At 28.1% G+C, this 20,221-nt stretch overlaps 1 protein-coding gene across 1 annotated transcript in view; it reads left to right on the top strand.

Annotated features, from left to right (window-relative positions):
• The window catches only part of LOC100210418 (synaptojanin-1), a 66,160-nt gene that overhangs the window by 20,228 nt on the left and 25,711 nt on the right, over positions 1 to 20,221 (top strand). The window contains exons 7-13 of the mRNA XM_065798004.1: positions 3,668 to 3,934; positions 4,020 to 4,101; positions 8,357 to 8,512; positions 9,484 to 9,652; positions 10,706 to 10,988; positions 11,436 to 11,576; positions 13,024 to 13,216. Coding sequence (XP_065654076.1) covers positions 3,668 to 3,934; positions 4,020 to 4,101; positions 8,357 to 8,512; positions 9,484 to 9,652; positions 10,706 to 10,988; positions 11,436 to 11,576; positions 13,024 to 13,216 — 1,291 coding nt within the window. The remainder of the gene's footprint in view (positions 1 to 3,667; positions 3,935 to 4,019; positions 4,102 to 8,356; positions 8,513 to 9,483; positions 9,653 to 10,705; positions 10,989 to 11,435; positions 11,577 to 13,023; positions 13,217 to 20,221) is intronic.

Below are 20,221 nucleotides of genomic sequence, written 5' to 3'. Positions count from 1 at the left end.
CTCCAATTTTTGTGGTACTAATCGTTTACCACAAAAGTTATTTGTAATTGTGATCGTCACAATTGCCTGGTTTTTGCACTTGTGTATCTCTGCTCCGTTACACTTCAGATTATCGTATTTAACTCCATAGATATGTAGTAAAAACTAACTCTTTAAATTTTATTTCAACAAAAATCCAATAAAACAAATGAATATAGTTAGATGTTATTAAAGAAACGCTACAAATTGAATTTTGTATTTTCACATTCCACCAATATCATCACAGGTTGCTTTGCCGTGAGTTGTTGCAATGAAGGACTGAATTTAGTTAAAAAAGCAGTTTGACTTTTTGTAGTGTAAGAATGAAAAATTAGAAAATTGTTTTTATCAGAATAAAAATATAAATGATAAAGAAATTATTAAGTTGTTTCAATAATTAAAAAAAACTGTAAGAAAAGTTATTAAAATCAAACATAAAAAATCAAGGTTTAATTTTAGTTAAGTTGTAAATCAAAGACTACGTCAATACGTACAATTCCTCAAAGACAGTCAAGGAAATTCTTTATACAGAAATAAATCCAGCTCTGACGAAGTAATAAACTCGCCCTTTCTAAATTGTTTTTGTTCAATTGCTATTTTACATTTTAGTTCTAAAAAATAATAAGTAACTTTTAAATTATTATTTGAAAATTTGTAAATTGACTATCTTTGCTATTAAAAATAAACTTTTTGTAAAATAAAGAAAGATCATGAAGTGAAATGCAAGTTTCAATGCGCAAAATAAAAATTCAATGTTGGGCAATCAAATAGTAGGTTAACACATAAAATTGGCAGTCAACTGTTTTTATTGGCTGGTCAATTAAAAAATTTGTTAAATTTTTGTTTCATAACTTTTACTGAACTTTGTAAATAAAAGAATTTTTAATACTTTTTTTTAACAAAAACTTACAGAGTTATGCAGTAAATAACTAATGCTCACGTGCCTGGAATAAAAATGGAGTTTTGAAGGAGATTTGATCACATCAAAGTAGTTTAAGATGTTTATGTTTACATGAGAAAGGCATTTTTTGAAAATTTTTAAAAATCATACTTTTAAGGTTTTTAAAGTCTTTTTTCATTAAAACTTAGTTTGATTTAAAGTTTTGCGTTCAACCAAAACTTACCTTCTTAGCTAAAGGGGTGAGTTTTAAGACAATCGCAACCACTTTAGCGATGTTTTTTTTCCAATATCTTACGATTGAGACCTGATCTAAACTTCGGGTTTTCATCTAAAAAGTTTCTTCTTTTTTGTCATTTAAATACCTACCTTTACTTACTTTAGGACGTCTTCCCTCTTCCCTCTTAAGATTTTTCAAAATGAACGCATTTCTTTAAAAAAATTTTTTCCAAATAATTTTGCAATTGATAGTTTTATAATTATTACAAAAAACACATATTTAAAATAAAAAACAATTAATTCCAGAGGTTTTTAAAACAACCATGCCAAAATATATTTACAAAGATAGTTAAAAAATAGTTAGCAGATGCAATTATTTCAAGATTATTGTAAATATTTTGTTTAGTAATGTAAATATTTTTTTCATTAGAAGTTATGTTTTTATGATAAAACCATTTGTAATGATTTTTTGATAGCTTCTGTACTCATTTTGCCTTAAACTCTTATCTAAATATTTTTTTTAATGATCGCCTTTTATTAAATTGCAATAAAGTACTCAGGATATTTTGTAGTAGTTTAATTGTAATTATGGAATCAATTAAATTAAAAATCGCATTTACGTTTGCTTTGTTTTTTTAGCACATTTATTAAAAGCACTAATTGTCAAAACTTTCAAAGAGCCCTGTTCAAGTTGTCAAAAGAAAGTATTATATGTGTGGTCATATAACGCATGCAACCGCACACCTCTCAATTGCATATTCAAGCGAAGGCTTGAATATGCAATTGAGAAATATAACATTTAATTTAGAATTAACATTATTTGATTGGGAAACAAAACATGTAATTAAGATATCATAATATATATTTGAAAATACATTAATTGTAATGCACAATGTAAGCTTATAGGTTGTTATAAAAGGTTTTTTACATGAATTTATCTAAGTTAATATGATCAAGTTTGCTGTTTGTATGCACCAGTAACAATGATGGAATTAAAAGATTGTTGTGTTATATGCTAATACTATGACCCAAAAGTCTTTTTAATGACATTGTTTAAATTTAATTCAATATTAAATCATATTTTTTATATTTAAAAAGTTATTTAAATTTTATTTATTATTCATCTGAATAACTGTAAACATCTAATCAAATTTTTTGAGTTACTGACACATTGTAAAATGTTTTTTTTTTTCATGAATTTTTTATTTTATTGATAATATTTTATTATTTATTGAAAACTAACTCATTTAGCCAGAGGCAGATCCAGCTAAGGCTAAAATTACAAAGTAAATTGACAACAAAATCAGAAATACAAAGAACCTTGTTTTGAGTATATTGATATTATAAACCTTTCTTAATTTCAAGTTTTGTGTTCTCAATTACATTTTATGTTTCTAAATTACAAATTTCATGTTCTTAATTACATCTTCAAACAATGTAGAAAACCACTGTTTTATAAAAATCATTGATAAAAATCACTATTCGTTTTTGCTAATTGTTTTTTTTATAACTTGATTGAAAAAATGTGCTAATAATAATCATAGTTTATTTCAATGCAATGGCTTCACAAATAGTGGAAAGATTTAAGTTATTAATACTTAGTATTTTCAAAATACATTCTGGTTGTTTGTAAAAACTTTTGTTGAAGAAGCTTTCTTTTTTAACCGACCAATCTTGACCAGTAAGAACTCGTTTTGGGAGGTCGAAACAGCAATTTTGATAATTTAAGACAGTCATTGATTGTTGACCGCCCTTTATTTTGTGTGCTGAGCTTATATACTAAAAGAATACTTGAGGTCCTGGAGTTCTATAAATCTTTAAAGAAAAAAGAGAAGGAAAAAAAAAACATTTTTTTTTCCATTGTTAAATAACAGTTTTGTTATTTTTTTAGTTTATTTTCATAAAACTTTTTATGCAAATAAATCACATTTAAAAAAAAAACCCTTGCAGTTTTTTTTTATTATGGAGTTTGTTACATATAGAACCATTGCAAAAATTTTCAGGATCATATTTTTTAAGCATCTGAAGATATTTTTCTTTTCAAACAGGGCGTCAGGAAACTTATGATAAGAGTTGCACCATTTTGAAATAGAGTTTTCATATAGAAGCTTTGATTTTATGGTGTTTTAACCATAAAATAACATAACCATTTTTGAGTTCTTAACTCAAAACAATAGTTAAGTACAACTTTTCATCACCTTGAATAAATATTACATGAGTTAAAATTATTAATATTAATATTTTGTGTTACTTAATATATTTAAAAAATCAATGACACTAAAAATCAAGTTGAAAAGGAGATTAGGACTGAGTATTGATATTTTAAATAAATGAAAAAAAGCTTCTCATTAAATTTGTGTCTAACTTTGCAGTTAGACACACAAATTTAAAGAGAAGTTTTTTTTAATTTATTTAATTTTGCCTATCAAAATCTCTAATTCTAGTCATACAAGAAACATTCATGTTAGTTAAATTTCTTAAATTTTTTTTTTTACTTTATTTAAATATTTTTTTGTTTTTCTTTATTTAAAGGCATTTATCAAACTTAAAGCATATATATGGGTACCAACTTCTTGTTAATTTACTTGGACATAAGGGAGGTGAAGCTATTCTTAGTAATTCATATAAAGACCATCTTAAAGACTCATCTCACAGTTTTGATACACATATGATCGTGTTTGATTACCACTCACATTGTGGTGGAGGTAAGACAGAAAACATAAAAATACTAATGGAGAAAGCTAAGCCATCAATGGATAATTTTCAGTTTTTTACTTTGTTGGATAATAGGCTAGTAAGGTATGATTGTTGTAAGGTATGTATAGACTAATTTTTATATAATTTTTTATCTTTGTTTTTTTATTTTTGTTGTTTTGTTTTATAGCTCACAGGTTGGAACTATCAGAACTAATTGTATTGATTGTTTAGACCGAACAAATGCAGTGCAAACAGAGATAGGATTAAATGTATTTTATTTCATTCTTGCATTCTAGAATATGTGTGTGTGTGTATTGTATATATATATATATATATATATATATATATATATATATATATATATATATAAACATTATATAATATTGCATACTTAGCTAAACAATATGATGTCACACTGAAATAGAGAGCTACTGGGGACTTTAGTACATAGATTGACTGACTAAATAAAGAAAACAATGGAGTGTAGTTTTTTTATATTATTTTTTTTTTTATGTTTTTTATCTCCCCAAGGCCAAGAATGCCACTGTAGTCGAGGAGGCTACATTATTGTATTGTTTTTTTTTTTTAATTTCATTGTGGGGATCAAACTTAAAACTTCTCGCTTATGTAGCAAGTGCCCTACTACTACACCACTACCGTATCATAGTTACATCGACTAAGAGCTTGATTTGTGGCAGCAATCTTTTTTTTTCTCTTCTCTAAAAACCTGAAAATATTAGACAAAAAAATCGGCAAATGTCTATCTGTATATGTTATAGTAGAATATTTTACAATTAGAATTTTCTGTTATTTTGTCATTTAGAATGTTGTTTTTTATATAACAATCCATATTTTTTTCTGCGGTTTTTGCACAACTGTATCTAACTTTTATTGTATTTGTTAGTGGATACTTATATATTTTAATGAATTACTTTTGCTATTTAGGGAGTTGAACCAAATTATGTTTCCAGTTCTAATTCTCTTTTTTGCACTTTTTTTATTACATTTTTTTTTTTAAAACAATTTGACAAATTTATATTTTAATTATTTTGAAAATTTTAAGTAATAATCACAGGTTTTTGAGTCCATTCAGGTTAAAAATAGCCATAAACATTAATACATCCTCCAGTATATTTTTTTTAATTCAAAATTTATATTTTATTTTATAAAAATATATTCATGTATATTTATACATAAAAATCATTATGATCAATATGATCATCATAATCATCATTATCTTCATCATTTTCATCATCATCATCATTGAGCTCTAGGCTTTTGTGCTGTTTCTCTAATAAAAACAATTTTGAGCATCTTCTTTCCTCAACTAAAGCTCATTCATACCATATGTAACACACTTTTTCCAAGTTTTCTTACTTCTAACATTTTTTTCTGCTACCTCTGTTGCTACCTCTCTACATGCTGCTCACTAAACGACTTTAATTTCTTCTGACAAAAGTTATTCAATACAAGGTTTTTTCTAATCTTTGTCTAAGATTATGTCTAAGATTACTTTTCTTGCCTTGTTAGAGTCAAACCACACATCCATCTGATCATCATCTTCTCTTTCGAGTAATAATACTTCACCATATAAATACTAAAGTTTATAAAAATATGAAAGGATATTGTATGCCACTATTTGAATAAATAGCAAACATGTTTATATCGATATATCTCCATATAATATATGCATAAATGCGCCATTTACCTATTCTCATTGGTAGGGTTGGGATCAAATACATTTGATGAAATAAAAATACAAATGTGTTAGTTTTAGATTTCCAAATACAAAGATTTGCAATCTGCATATCCGAATAGAAATACAATTACAAATATTTGTTCTATTAGGTTAAGAAAAAATATAAATATATTTCAAGACAAGGTTAATAACATGGTATACTTACATGGTATTGAATACATGGTGTAAGAATGAAAACAAGTCTTTTAACAAATATGCTTGGAAAACCAATTTATAATTTATTTTAGTTCTATAAATAAAAATAAAAAAAAGGTTTTTTAATTTTCTTAAAAAAAACAGATTAACCTAGTTTACGGGATTGTAAATACATCTTAATCAAATACAAATACAAATATTTAAGAAATTTTTTAATCAAATGCAATACAAATACAAATATGCAAATTTAGCCTAATATTACTAAATACAAACACAAATACAATTATTTGAGCTCAACCTTGCGTGTCGGTTTGTAGTCAAACCTCATTTGGGTCCATGTTTTTCACCTTCTTGTGCAGTTGCTATTTAACTGTAATTACTTTTTCATCTTTTTTACAAGAATATCTCTTCAGAACAAATATCTTTTTATTATTGCAAAAAGTCAATGTAAATAAAATATGAAAACACAATAAATAATAACAACAATAGAAACATCAAAATTAAACTAAACAACTCAAGTAAAATATAAAAAACTTAAAATATTAATAAAATTCTCAAGACAATAAAAACTGAAGTACTTTCAAAAAGTAGGTACTTTCAACATAAATAAACCAAAGAAAGCAATATGACTTATCAAAAAATCAAAAGTTCTAAAGTTTTTAGAATTATAAAAAAATATATAATAGAAAATATTTTTATATTAATGTTGTTTAAAAGTTTTTTAGGTATAAATTTCATATAATATTATATATTTTATATCTTTATATCGTACACCCAGATCAAGGGTGCCACAGGTCAAAAAGTGTCAAACTGAGAAAATCAGGGTTGAAGTTTTAAGTTTTTAATATTTTTTCCAACTAAGAGTACCATTCGTATCTGTCATTTTGTAAACATTCGTTTTAGACTTGTGGTATTTTGTCACCATGTACAACACATAACATACTATCAAATGACATTCATAACTCAATATCCATAATTTTTGACTTGTGGCACCCTTGGTCTGGGTGTACGATATATTCGTTAAATAATTAATATGTGTTAACAAATAAGGCTATATGAATTAATGCATTAGTTGTAAGCTAGATTATTGGTTTTTATTTCTAAGTAATTTATTTAAGTGACTTTCAGCAAATATTTTTTTCTTATTTCTTTGCATTTTGTTTGCAAAGTCCTGTCTGATGCTAAGCTCAGTTATTCTCAGTTTACTAAATCTTATCTCAGATGTTAGTTTCTAGAGACTATTGGAAAATATTTGGCAGCGTTATTAACTAAAGTAAGTCTAACATTCCATCTCTAATTCATAGGTCTGATACTATTGCTTCTCCCCAGAATAAGGGAGAGTTATTTGCAAATAACCTTTCCTCTAATTTGACTTTTTAATTTAATGGCCATACCCTTCCTGCCAACTCAGGTTAACCCGCTGTTAGACATCCAAATCATTCAGACTTCAAATGCTAAAGTCAATTCTCAAATAAACTCTTCTATGGCTTGTGGTTCGGATAACATTTCTATGAGTCTTACAAAATTGTTCTCCAGAACTCTCTTCAATTCTCACTAAACTATTAATAAGTGCTAAATAAGTGGTTTCAATTTTGAAAAACTTAAGAAGACACACTAACCTCTCTAACCTCCAATTAGTCTTCTCTATATTATTAGTTTCTTAAGATAAAGATTTTGAGATTATTAAACCATTTCTTTTTAACTGCAGTATTTAAGTCATTCTTGAAGCCTCCACTTATCTTCATTTCCATTACCTGTAAGGGTACCGCAAGGTTCTATCTGGATTGTTTCTTATCTACAATAACAATCTCTCGGACAATCTTACATCTACTTGCTGACAACTCAACTTTATACTCTTGCTATGACAAAAATTCTAAATTGCTTTGATTTGGTTTGGTTGCTTAGAACAAGCAGGCAATATTTAATCTAATCTCTCTTCTATAACAGCTTAGGGCTTGCAGTGGCTTGTAAATTTTAACTCCAAAAAATATTTAGTTATTTACTGCAAACAACTATCACAAAATTGTTGACATATATCAAAGGGTTGATATATGTCAACAATATTGTGATGGTTGTTATTCCTCATCCTATATTGACAAATAACAACCCTCTCACTCTCAGAAAAGATCTTTTAAATTTTAAATGTAGTCGGACATTTAGACTATATCTGCCAAGCTTGAGCTACTCTCCAATTGGCGTAAGATTGCATCTCTTTCTTTTTCTACAAATACTATCATAGTTGCTGCTCAAGCTAGCTATCATCTTTAGTTGGATCAACTAAAATTCATTCTCACTTGGTTTGTCATTATTAAAGTGGCATCCTTTTACTGTATTTGCCCTTTCATGCTATAAAAATCGCAGGAATTTAAAAATCATGAAAACAATACAAAAAAGTCTAGTTTTCAAAAATTCAGCTTTGTAATATTTAGGTCATCTATATCTAGATAGTACCTGCCAAAATCCAAATCCTCAATCTATGTATGTACTGAAGCCCTTGCAGACGGCTGTATATTATGTTAGTATATTCTACAAATAATATAAATGTTCTTTAAGAACAGAGCAATAATAAATTAGTAATAACACTTATCTAATTTTTATAAATATATTTATATATCTTTATTTATTTAAAGCTTCTTAAGAAACAACTGGAAAGCATTGGTATCAATGACCTTCAATCACAAAATAAGTTTCATGAAGCTATGAAAGTTATGTGGGAAGTAAATGGTGATCACATAAGTCGGATGTATACAGGAACTGGTGCCATGGAGGCTGGAGCAAAAGGAACTGTAAGCAAATTTAAATTAAAAAAAAAAAAACATAAACAATAAAATAATTTAATTAAGAGGTTTAAGAGGCTTCTTGTTGTTTTTTGTTTTGTTTTCAAAATTCCCGTTCTAACCCTTTCTCAACCTTTTAACTATGTTAGAAATTTATTTTTTGAAAATAAATTTTATTTAATCACACAAAACAATATCTCAATAACAATGAGAATATCTCAATAAGTTTGAGATTACTGCAATAAGGTTGAGCATACCTCAATAACAATGAAAATATCTCAATAAAGTTAAAATTATCTCAATGAGGTTGAGAATATCTCAAAATTATTGTAATTCACCCCAAGAAATAAAAGGAAAAATTTAATTTATGTATTAATTTTTTATGAACCAAATATTGGTATTAGTTTTTTTTCCGAAAGCATTATAAGATTTGAATGATGCAATCATGCATAGTTTATTAGTGATACAATCATACTTAATTCTACAATACAACCCAGCTAGCTCAAGACATCTAATACATAATATTTTTGATTTCTTTATATTGTTTTTTTTTTTTTATACCTTTGCTAATAGTTATTTTTCATAGTCAAAAATATGCATATGTTTTTGACTACCCAAATATATTTATATTATTATATATTTATATTAAATACACAAATATTTGTATTATTTTCAGAAGTTATTGTTGATCTTTAATTAATTTACTCTGTCAGTGTTGATTAGTAAGTTACAATTAATTTTAATGACTTTTTTGTGTTTCAGCAGTTAATTAATTTTAAAGTCAACAATTGTAATTTTTATTTTATTTTAACAAAAAATACCCAGAAAAAACTGTTTAAAACAAAACAAAATGCTCTGTTTCTGGTTCTGCTTTGTTACTGGAATACATACTTTTTGATAAAATATAAATAATTAGTTATTCTTTTTAATTTTTTCTCACTTTACTCTTTATAAATTGTTTACTATTTTTTACTAAACAGATTGGAAGTAAACTTCATGATGGAGCAATATCAGTCAAGCGTACTCTTAAAAATAACTTTTTTGATGGAAGTAAACAAGAAGCCATAGATATTTTATTACTTGGAAATTCATTTATTGGATCAGTTGGGGAACGAGCAAGGGCCTTGTTAGGAAAATCTTTTTTATATGGTATGCTTGTCTTTGCATTTAAGAATGTTGGCGGAATGGGTAGTTTGTAGTATACTCATTGTTTTTTAGTCTTTTTTATTATTTTTATTATAAGGAGTGTTCAATGAAAATCTGTGAAAAGTTTGAAGTATAAAAAATGACAAGTTTTATTGAATTCTGATATTATCTATTTTGGTACTAATTTAATACTTTTTCATTTATATATATTGCATTTTGTACAAAAGTTGTACAAAAATTTCTACACATTTACATAAAAAAAAAAGGTGTCAAAACAAGGTAATAAAAAGAAATCACTAATTTTTTTAGGCGTATCAATCTCACAAAAAATAGGTTCACTCTGCACCACTTAAAAATAGAAAATATTCCTAGACAAAATCTCAAACATTTTCAAAAAATGAATGCAAAAATATTAGGCACCTCAAAATCATGTTTTATCACCATAATGGAGTTTTCCAATTGCTGTTTGCAAATTTGAATGTAAACTTTAATTAACTGGAAAACATTAATGGCAATGATGTACATTAACAGCACAGTTAATGGCAATGGTCTTTTTAATTCAATGTTAAATAATCTTCTGTCCAAAATTAAAAAAGTATAGAAAAACTAAATTTAATTAAAGTTGAATGTCTGGTTGTGCATTTCTGATAAAGGGGTATTAGAAGTGAGCTTTGTTCTCAACATACTTACAGTTTATCAAAATTTTTACATGTAGCATTTCATCAGGAAATGACTAGTACCTTTTAAAGAATATCATTATGATGACCAATACTTGTTCTTGCAACATCTGACTTCATTGCTTTATCTTAAAGCAGTCGTGTCATTGTTTAAAAAGAATTCCATAAATTATGTTGCCAAATTTGCTAGGTCAAGTCATCCCCAAGTTTGGAATATCAAAAATAATAAACTGATAGAAGAAATTTAATATTGAAACTAATAAAGGAATAAATACATTTCTTTTTAATTTGTAGCCTAAAAAATTAGAGTTTACTAGCAGTTTATAATTTTAACAGATTTTTATCGAACACCTGTTGGTTTAAAAAAAAATTTTTTTAGCACCACCAAAAATTTTACGTGGTATTTGTTTGCAACACAAGCAGTTTACAAAACTACACAATATGAGAGTAACTGTTAGTACTTGGAATGTTAATGGTGGTAAGCACTTTCGTAGCATTGCCTACAAGCATCAATCAATGCATGATTGGTTGTTAGATTATTACAAACTTGCTAAAGAAGGCATTTTGGATAATACTGAAACTTTTGAAAAAGTAACAGATGTCTATGCAATTGGTTTTGAAGAACTTGTAGATTTAAACACAGGAAACATTATTTCAACAAGGTTTAAATTTATAGGTTCTTGATTAATTGATAAAATATTTTTTTAAATGCATTTTTTATCATAAAAATTCAAACTTTGTTATGAATATAAAATGCATGGTATATAAGCCTAATGGAATATGAAGCGACATAAAATTCTATTTATTTTGTTTTGTATCTTTAGGGACATATTTTTATAAACTTCCCCCAAATGACTTAGATTCAGCACAATTAGTTTAATTAAAAAGTTAGCTCAAAACAATGTATAAACGTTGTTATGTACAAATGTAGTAGAATGTTTATGTTGTTTTCATTTTTCAAAATAAAAATAAAATTTCTTTTCTCAACATCTAATAGAATCATTACAATTTATTAAAAATGGTTTTTAAGATTTGATTAAACTTTATGTATTCTTTTGTAAAGTGTTTATTTATGTCAATATAATAGTTTAGATTTTTTTTTATTTTAGTTCAAATCAAAAAAAGGAATGGGGTGCAAAGTTGCAAGAAGTTATTTCACGCAACTATCCATATGTTTTAATTTCTGCTGAACAACTAGTTGGAGTTTGTTTGTTTGTGTTTGTCCGCCTTCAACATATTCCTTATATAAGGTAACTTGTTTCATTAACTATATTGAAACACTATTTTATATTTTTACTTGAATTTAAAACTTGTATAAAAAGTCTTGAAAATTTAATTATTATATTTGTATTCAAAATTAAACTCAGCTTAAACTTAAAAGTTCTATATATTGATGTATTCTATTTATTTTATAACTAATTAGTAATAATAACTTATAAAACTAGCTTAAAACTAATAATAGAATTCAAATAACTGAAATCGTATTCAAAATTCAGTGAAACTTATAATTGTGCTCTCCATCAATTAACAAGTTAAGTGGGTTTTATCAAGAATGTAGTAAGGTTTAGTCTAATGACTTCTTTCACAGTTAGTGCTCTAACACTTTTGTACGCAATTTCTAATATTACCTACCCTGGATATTCTCTAATGTAAAATGTATAACTTAAATCTTAAAATGAGGGATAGTAAATTTTGCTTTTGGAACACTTATAGCATAATTAAACATACTTACCAAATGAGACTGTTAGGTTGTTTGTTTTGGTAAACTTTGCATCAAAATTTTATATGAATTTTGGTTTAAAATGTGCACTAGCTGTGACCAAAATTATAAATGTTTGCTCTGTCTTACCAAGTTTTAATCTTAACTGAAAACGTACAGTAAGGTAGTGATTGACTAAAGTTCTGTTTCGGTATCGCTTTAGGCCGAAATTTCAATTTGAACTGATACCGTAATTTCAATTTTGCTACTTTTTATAAATTTGATAAAAAAGCAAAATTTCGATTGAAAACATACCAAAAACCAAAAAAATTTGTAAGATTTTTAATTTTTATCTAATTTAGAATGGCGGTTATTTTCGAGAAATTTTGCTAAATATTTTAAGAATTTTTACAAAAATTATGAGAATTTTCACAAAATACCTCGAATCATGTTTTGCAGAAAAAATCTTCCAGTAACTTTCGCTATTAACTTATATCGCCAACTTATATTGTCAACTTATATTGTCAACTGTATTAAGTCTCAGTTTAATCAATTGTAATCAATTGATTAAATCAATTCTAACAGTAATCAATTCTAACATAATACAAGTTTAAAAAAACAACAAACGTAAAATTGCATTTTCAAATAAATTTTTCTAATGAACTTAGTTTTGACTAGCTGAAATGTTGGTATCAGCTTTAGTAAAATATTTGCCGAAATGTCAGTTTCGGTTTCGGCACCGAGTTAAATTACTAAAAATTTTGATTTATTTCGGTTTCCACTTTTTTTCTGTTTGGTTGATCACTACAGTGAGGCATGAGTATTTTTAAATGGTTTTTAAATAGTTGTTTTAAATTGTTTTTAAATACATTAAAATATTAAATTTATTTTTATAAGTAAATGATAAATTTTACACTAATTATTTTTTATGCACATGTAAAAATATATTACATGTTGTCTTTCTCATAAAAATGTATTACATATTGTCTTCCTTGCAGAGATGTTGCTGTGAGCGTTGTTAAGACTGGACTAAAAGGAAATGCAGGGAATAAAGGTGCTGTTGCAGTTAGAATGTTGTTTCATTCTACATCTCTGTGTTTTGTTTGTGGCCATTTTGCAGCTGGTCAATCTAATGCTTTAGAAAGAAATAACAACTATCATGATATATCTAGACGGTTGGCTTTTCCAATGGTATTTTATTTTTCTTTGTCTTTTGAATATTTTATTTTAATTATATTGTTTAATCATCAAAATCTTTTATGTTAGTAACCAATTAAATTTGAGTCATAACTTATGTAAGGTTGATTTGAAAAACAATGGGTTTTTTTGATTCTTTGTTTTCCTTGTTGAGAAAATGTTTAAAATTAGTGCCTCCACCAAAACTTTTCACAGAATTTTTACTTTGCTGCCAACTAATTGCAAATTAAAATAAAATTTCAATAAGTTGATAAAAATATGAGCTACTATCGTTGCAAATGTGAATGTGTTTCTGATAAAAGGAGCAAAGGCTCATGATGTTTTGCTAAAACTTGATCTTCTAACTTCATAATCAGGCTTGGTCGGGAAGCGGGAGCAATCGCTCTCAATAACTGACCATGGGAATAATATTTAGTTGCGAAAAGCTAGCAAGAACTTTTAGTCGTTTTGAGAACATTTCAAAAAACAAACAAAAATGCGCAAAAAAGATTAATTGGACCGATAAGAGACAATTACGTAAAAAAATAAACTAGAAAAAGAAAATAACTTCTAACGCGAAAAAAATTAAAGCAAAATAAATTGCGTTTAGGACAAATATTTTTGAAACATCGCTCTTTTATAGTTTTTTTATAAAATTAAGCAACGTTTTTTATATAAAGTAACATCTTACGATTGCTTAATAAGGAAACAAATGTTCTTTTATTTATTAAAGAGTTTAATATAATTTTTATTTAGATACTCGTGTCTTATTTCCAGTGCTGGATTAAGGATGGTTGGGATTAAAGGGGGCTATAGCCCCAGGCCCCAGAATGTTATGGGCCCCAAAATAGTCAATTTTTTTTTATCATTTTTACGCTCTGGCACATAAAAAGGTCTCCAATATAAAAATAGCCCCTAGCCCTAAAAAGTCTAACAAGATTCTAATAAAACTAACGCTAACTTTAGTTTTATTTAAGCTAAATTATTTTATAAATAAAAAAGTTAATTTTTTTAATAACAATTTTATGTTTCGCGTGAAAATTTTAACACATTTGAAGCAATTCTTCTTAGATGAACAAATCAAATAATTAAATCATTGAGTTACTGTAGAAATTAAATTAATTAGATAGAAATTAACTAAAAAGATTAAAAATACTTTATGAGGAGCAAACGGAACTGATTCACAATATCACTAATGATGTTTAGTGAGTGGGCTTTTTAATTTTAATTAGTATTTAAAACAGAAAAAAGTAACCATAAGTATAACAAGTTTGTAAGAATGACAACTGAAGCGAAAATATTAAGAGCTAGTAAACCAATATCTAAGAACTTCAAAACTTTCCTTTATATTTAATAACTTTCTATATATATATATATATATATATATATATATATATATATATATATATATTTATATGTATATATAATATTTTTATATATATATATATATATATATATATATATATATATATATATTTTTATTTTTTTTTTTTATACATCTTCGCTTTCAACAAGGCTGAAAGCAACCACTAATTAAAGTTGGAAGTTACTGAAAGAGAAAAGATGAAGATTGTAGAGCAAGATAACGATTGACGGACGACTTAAAAGATTGCAAATTATATGAATCAGGAAAGCAAGATAAAGGAAGCGAATTCCAAAGAGCTGATGTTCGAGGAAAAAAACTAGACAAATAAGCGTTTTTGGAGCACTTAGGAACAGTCACAGAAGAAGGATGACACTTAATTGAATGACGAGTAACACGAGAATGAATTATAGTAGATGGCACAAGAGACGCTAGCTCTTTAGAGCAGTGCCCATTATAGTATTTATAGAAAAAAGAAAGAGAAGCAACATTACAACGATGTGATAATAGTTAAAGGTTATTATATATATGTGATAATAGTTAAAAAACAAGAGCAGGTCTAACTATGTTTACAATGCGTTTTTGCACCTTGTCTAAAAGAGAAAGGGCATCATTAGAAGAACCGCCCCAGATATGGCAACAGTATTCCATACAAGGCCGGTTTTGAGATTTATAGAGATAGAGAATAGAATCCGAAGTAAGAAAGTGACGAGCTCGATAAAGAGATGCAACCTTAGCAGATGCTAATTTTGCAACTGATTTGATATATGGTTTCCAAGAAAGATTGGAAGTAAGAGTTAATCCTAGAAGATGAAGAGTAGGTGACTCATCGAGTACATCACCATTCATAAATAAAGGAAGATCTAAATTATTGCGATAACGATTGGCTGAAAAAGATTGAGTTTTATCTGAATTAAAGTTCACCAGCCACTGTGAGCCCCATGCTGTAGCAGAAGTGAGATCCTTTTCAAACTCAAATGCCCCCTCCAAGCAATCAGAGGGTGATGGTTTCGTATCACGACAAGAATAAATGGTAGTATCATGAGCAAACAATGCCACCTTAGATGTGAGAATATCTGGAAGATCATTAATGTAAATTAAAAAGAGTATAGGGCCAGCATGCCAAACTTTATCAAAAGCTTTTGAAATGTCAGGAGCGATGGCCTTAACCTCTCCACCTTTATCTAATGCACGATAAAACCTATCAGTTATTACTGTTAGCAAATCAGCTGTAGAACAAGAAGATCGAAATCCATATTGATGGTCAGAAAATAAGTTATTAGATTCAAGATGAGAAATTAAGTGTTTGTTAATTAAAGATTCAAAAACCTTGCTTATGATAGAAGAAGACTTATGGGACGGTAGTTAGACGAATCATATCGCTCTCCAGAATTTTTGAAGATAGGAATAACAGATGCCGCTTTCCAGCAGGCTGGAAAGCAAGACTCTGATAAGCACCTATTGAATAGTTGTAAGAGTATAGACGACAGCTCCGGAGAACACTTCTGCAAGACAATAACAGGTATGTTGTCTGGGCCTCAAGCTGTAGAAGAGTCTAGGCAGGAAATCACTTTAGATACAGATGCTGGAGTGATATGAATGTCAAGCAATGGATCAACCTGTTTGTTGGCAACATCAGGTAGAACGCAACTAGTGGAATCAAGAGATGATATTGATGAAAAGTTCTTAGCAAACAATTCAGCTTTGTCTTGAGGTGAGGTGACAAAGTCTGAACCATACAAGAGAGGTGGAATTACAGATTTGCCCTTATTATTGATATTATTAAAGATTCTCCAGAAGTCACGAGAGCCTAATTTTTGAAATGAGATAAGTCTGAACCATACGAGATTTCATGACCTGAGAATAGCGGGTTTTGGCTTTAGGCAAAACCTTTTTACATTTGTTTCTAGCAGTAATAAACTAACGTCTGTTTTCTCGAGAATTGTTTTGCTGATAAATATGGAAGTAACAGTTTCAATTGGCAATCGCAGCAACATGGTGTGAAGAAAACCATGGAGGAGAGTGAGGCTTGACCTGGAATCGTCGAGAGGGAATAAAAGATTCCATGCCAGCCTGAATTTATGAAGTTATGTAAGAAGCACATTTGTCGACAGGAAGACGAAAGATTTCTACCCAAGGGCCATCACGAAGAAAATCACGGAAAGAATCCCAGTCACCTTTACTGTAGTTGTAAGAGGTTCGATAGTAGGGGGATTCAGGTGATGAAGAAGAATGAGATATTAGTTTTAGAGAGATCAAACTGTGATCAGAAGAACCTAAGGGAGAATGTGGAGAAACTGAGCACTGACTAGGATCAGAAACAAGACATAAGTCGAGTAGAGAAGGTAAATGATTCGGGTTGACTGGAAAGCGGGTTGGAAAGTTGACTATTTGAGTTAGGGATTGAGAAAGGCAAAAGTTGTGGGATTTAATGCCTTCTGAATCACTGACACTAGAGCCAAGCCATTCAGAGTGGTAAGCATTAAAGTCACCAACAACAACTATATTAGCTGATGGATAAAGAAAGAGGGCTTGGTCAATATGATAGGAAATAACGTCAAAAAGTGTGCAGTCTTGAGATGAAGGAGAGCGATATAGAACAAAGAGAAAGGCAATAGAGTGAAGTGGTGCTAAACGAAAGCACATAAAAGAATAGTCTGTGGATTCAAACCTAGTTTCACGACAAATGGGTGAATTCTTCTGAATGTAAATGCCCAGGCCAAGCATGTGACTATTGGAGTCGAATTAGAGAAAGATAACCATCAACACTAAGATCACAAGATGAGACAGCCGAACTCAAATTAGTCTCACAAAGAGCAAGTAGGTCTGGTGAACTTTGCAAGAGATAAGACTCAACAGAAGAAAAGTTACTTCGAAGACCACGAATATTATTGAATGATAGGTTTAGAGAATATGGTGATGATGATGGTTTTTTGTGTTTTATAGTTTTTGGTACTTTATTCATTTTTAAATTGAATTGAAGAACTTGACTCAAAGCATAGATAGTACTCAGAACACCGTTTAATAGCCCAAGCAATTGCCTCATTACTACTAATAAACCCTAAGCCGTAACAAAAGGCTCCTAATGTGGCCTCCGCAATGCACACCAAAAGTACAAACAGGGACACCATCCATGCGCAACATGGCACTGTTAATACTTTGATATTTTTCAGCTGTTGATGGAATCAGCCTCTCTGAGAGCTACCACAGAGTTCGGGAAATCTGAATACCAGCCGGCCTCAGAACCATAAAACTGAGTTTTAGAGCTGTACCCTCATTAGGAGATAATAGAATGAGTTGCCTAGTCATAAAAACGGAGACACAAGCAAAATCTATTCATTGAGTCAAGAAGATCTAGCATACTGGAACTTCTTGACTAAACTAAACTGGAAACAATGTATTAAAATACATCTGCGTTAGCCTAATAGATGAAGAAGGGGTGTGAGGCTGGTCAACAGATAGAATCTGTTTACCCCTTAAGTCTTTGCCTAGGAGGCCTTCTACAAGACAGTAGCTGGGTGCATTTAACATCTGCCCAAGATGAGTATTTTTATCGAGACACCATCTCTAACCTTTACTCAACCAAGAGCCCCAAGGCAGGGGGTATTTTAAATCAGAGTTGGCATCTCCTAGCCTTTGGCTAAAAAGGCGTATCTTACAAGACAGCAGGACATGAAGCAGATTGTACTGGGTTACATGTTACCAGTAGCAGGATAACCTGATCTGACTGATTATATATATATTATATATATATATATATATATATATATATATATATATATATATATATATATATATATAGTTATATATATATATATATATACGTGATTTATATATATATATACTCTATATATATATATATATAGCTCATTTATATATATATATATATATATATATATATATATGTATATATATATATATATATGTATATATATATATATATATATATATATATATATATATATATATATATATATATATATATATATATATATATATATATATATATATATATATATATATATAGGGCGAGTTACTTTGTATGGATGTTTATGTTTAGTAACCAGAAACTTCTTTTATGTTTATTTTATAATTAGTTTTAACAACTTCGTTGATTATTAACAATCACATTGAAAATGCAATTATTGTTGAAAGTCTTTTCATTTACAAAATAAAGCGTAAAAATTGCTTTAAAAAATTACATTAGAATTAAAAACAGATACATTCAAAAATTTTGACAAAAAATATATATTTAAAACATTTATTTTTGTAAACAAATAATATTAGTTTTTAAGATTTACAGCTTTGTAGATGTGGCTCCGAGAATGAGCCATAGTATTGAAGTAGTAGTTTGTTTGATATCCTTATAACAATTATTGCTAGAAATATATATACACAACAAATTTCGAATAATACAATTTTTAAAACAATTCAACAGAAAACTCAAAAACTTTTTTTCGCTTAGTCAGCATATTTTTTAAACCAATAGAATTCGTTTGTTCGTAGATTTGGCGGGTTTTTAGTGTTCGCTAATATTCTTTTCATTCTTCAGCACCAAGAATTTTGAGAACATTTGTTTTGAGAAAGTTTGTATATGTTTCCATGTATGTCCATAAAACAAAATTTTTTTTTTGACATACATAAACTTAAATAGTCTCAAAACAACTACAAAAGCTGGCCAGTTTTTTGCAACTAAATATTATTTCCGTGGTCAGCAATCGAGAGCAATTGCTCCCACTATCCAATCAAGCCTGTAAAATTCAATAGATTTTTTATAAACAATTGAGATTTTTATTTAAATAATTATGAGGTTATCTTTTAGTCAGAGATTCAGCAGAGTTTTAGAAATATTCTTGTCAGAGATTTAACAGTGGTAAACCAAGCTATGCTATGTTATTCAAATAAGCACAAGATCTCTCCATAAGGATTTTTCAATGGCTTTACTGGGATTTTTGTGATCCTATTTTGGAATCATGTTTCTCTTTCCAAAATTTGTGTTTTGGGCAACAATGTGTTTGATTCAACACATTTGACAAAATAAAAATATTTAAAATGAGTAAAATTGTAATTGATTTTGGCAAGTAAGTTTTTGCATTTACATTCAAATTTATTTACCTGAATGTTTATTCAGGTAAATAAATTTTTCAATAATCCTTTTTTACTCTAAAGCATGAGTTTATATAAGTTTCCTTTTTTTAGTATAGTCAACCAGGGGTAAAGTGGGTATAAAATTGAGATGGTTTTTGTTTTTAGTTGCACTGGTTGAACTTTAATTAATTTTACTAAATTTTTATTTCAAAAATTTTACATTTAACAAGCCTTCCCAGGAAATGCGTGCGGTTTTTTGTCTTGTATGACTACATGCAAGTATTTTATTTTAGACAACTTGGTCACGGCTGTTTGCAAGTTCTATAATTATTAATCATTACAGGAAAAAACTAAGTTTCAAAAACAAAAAAGCTTTTTTTGTTTTTGAAAAACGCTAATAATATAGGAAGTTAAAAAAACTTAATTAGAATAAAATAAAAATAAATTATTAATTTAAATAATTTGTGTACTGTTTCTATTTTTGTTTCTTAAGAGTGGTTGTTATTTTCAGCAACAAAATTAGACAAGACAAAGAAAAAGAAAAAAAAACAGTTCAAAGTCTACATTAA

Source organism: Hydra vulgaris, chromosome 05 (genome assembly GCF_038396675.1).
Source record: "Hydra vulgaris chromosome 05, alternate assembly HydraT2T_AEP".
Classification (NCBI taxonomy): Eukaryota; Metazoa; Cnidaria; class Hydrozoa; order Anthoathecata; family Hydridae; genus Hydra; species Hydra vulgaris.
This window is presented reverse-complemented; position numbering and strand designations above follow the sequence as displayed.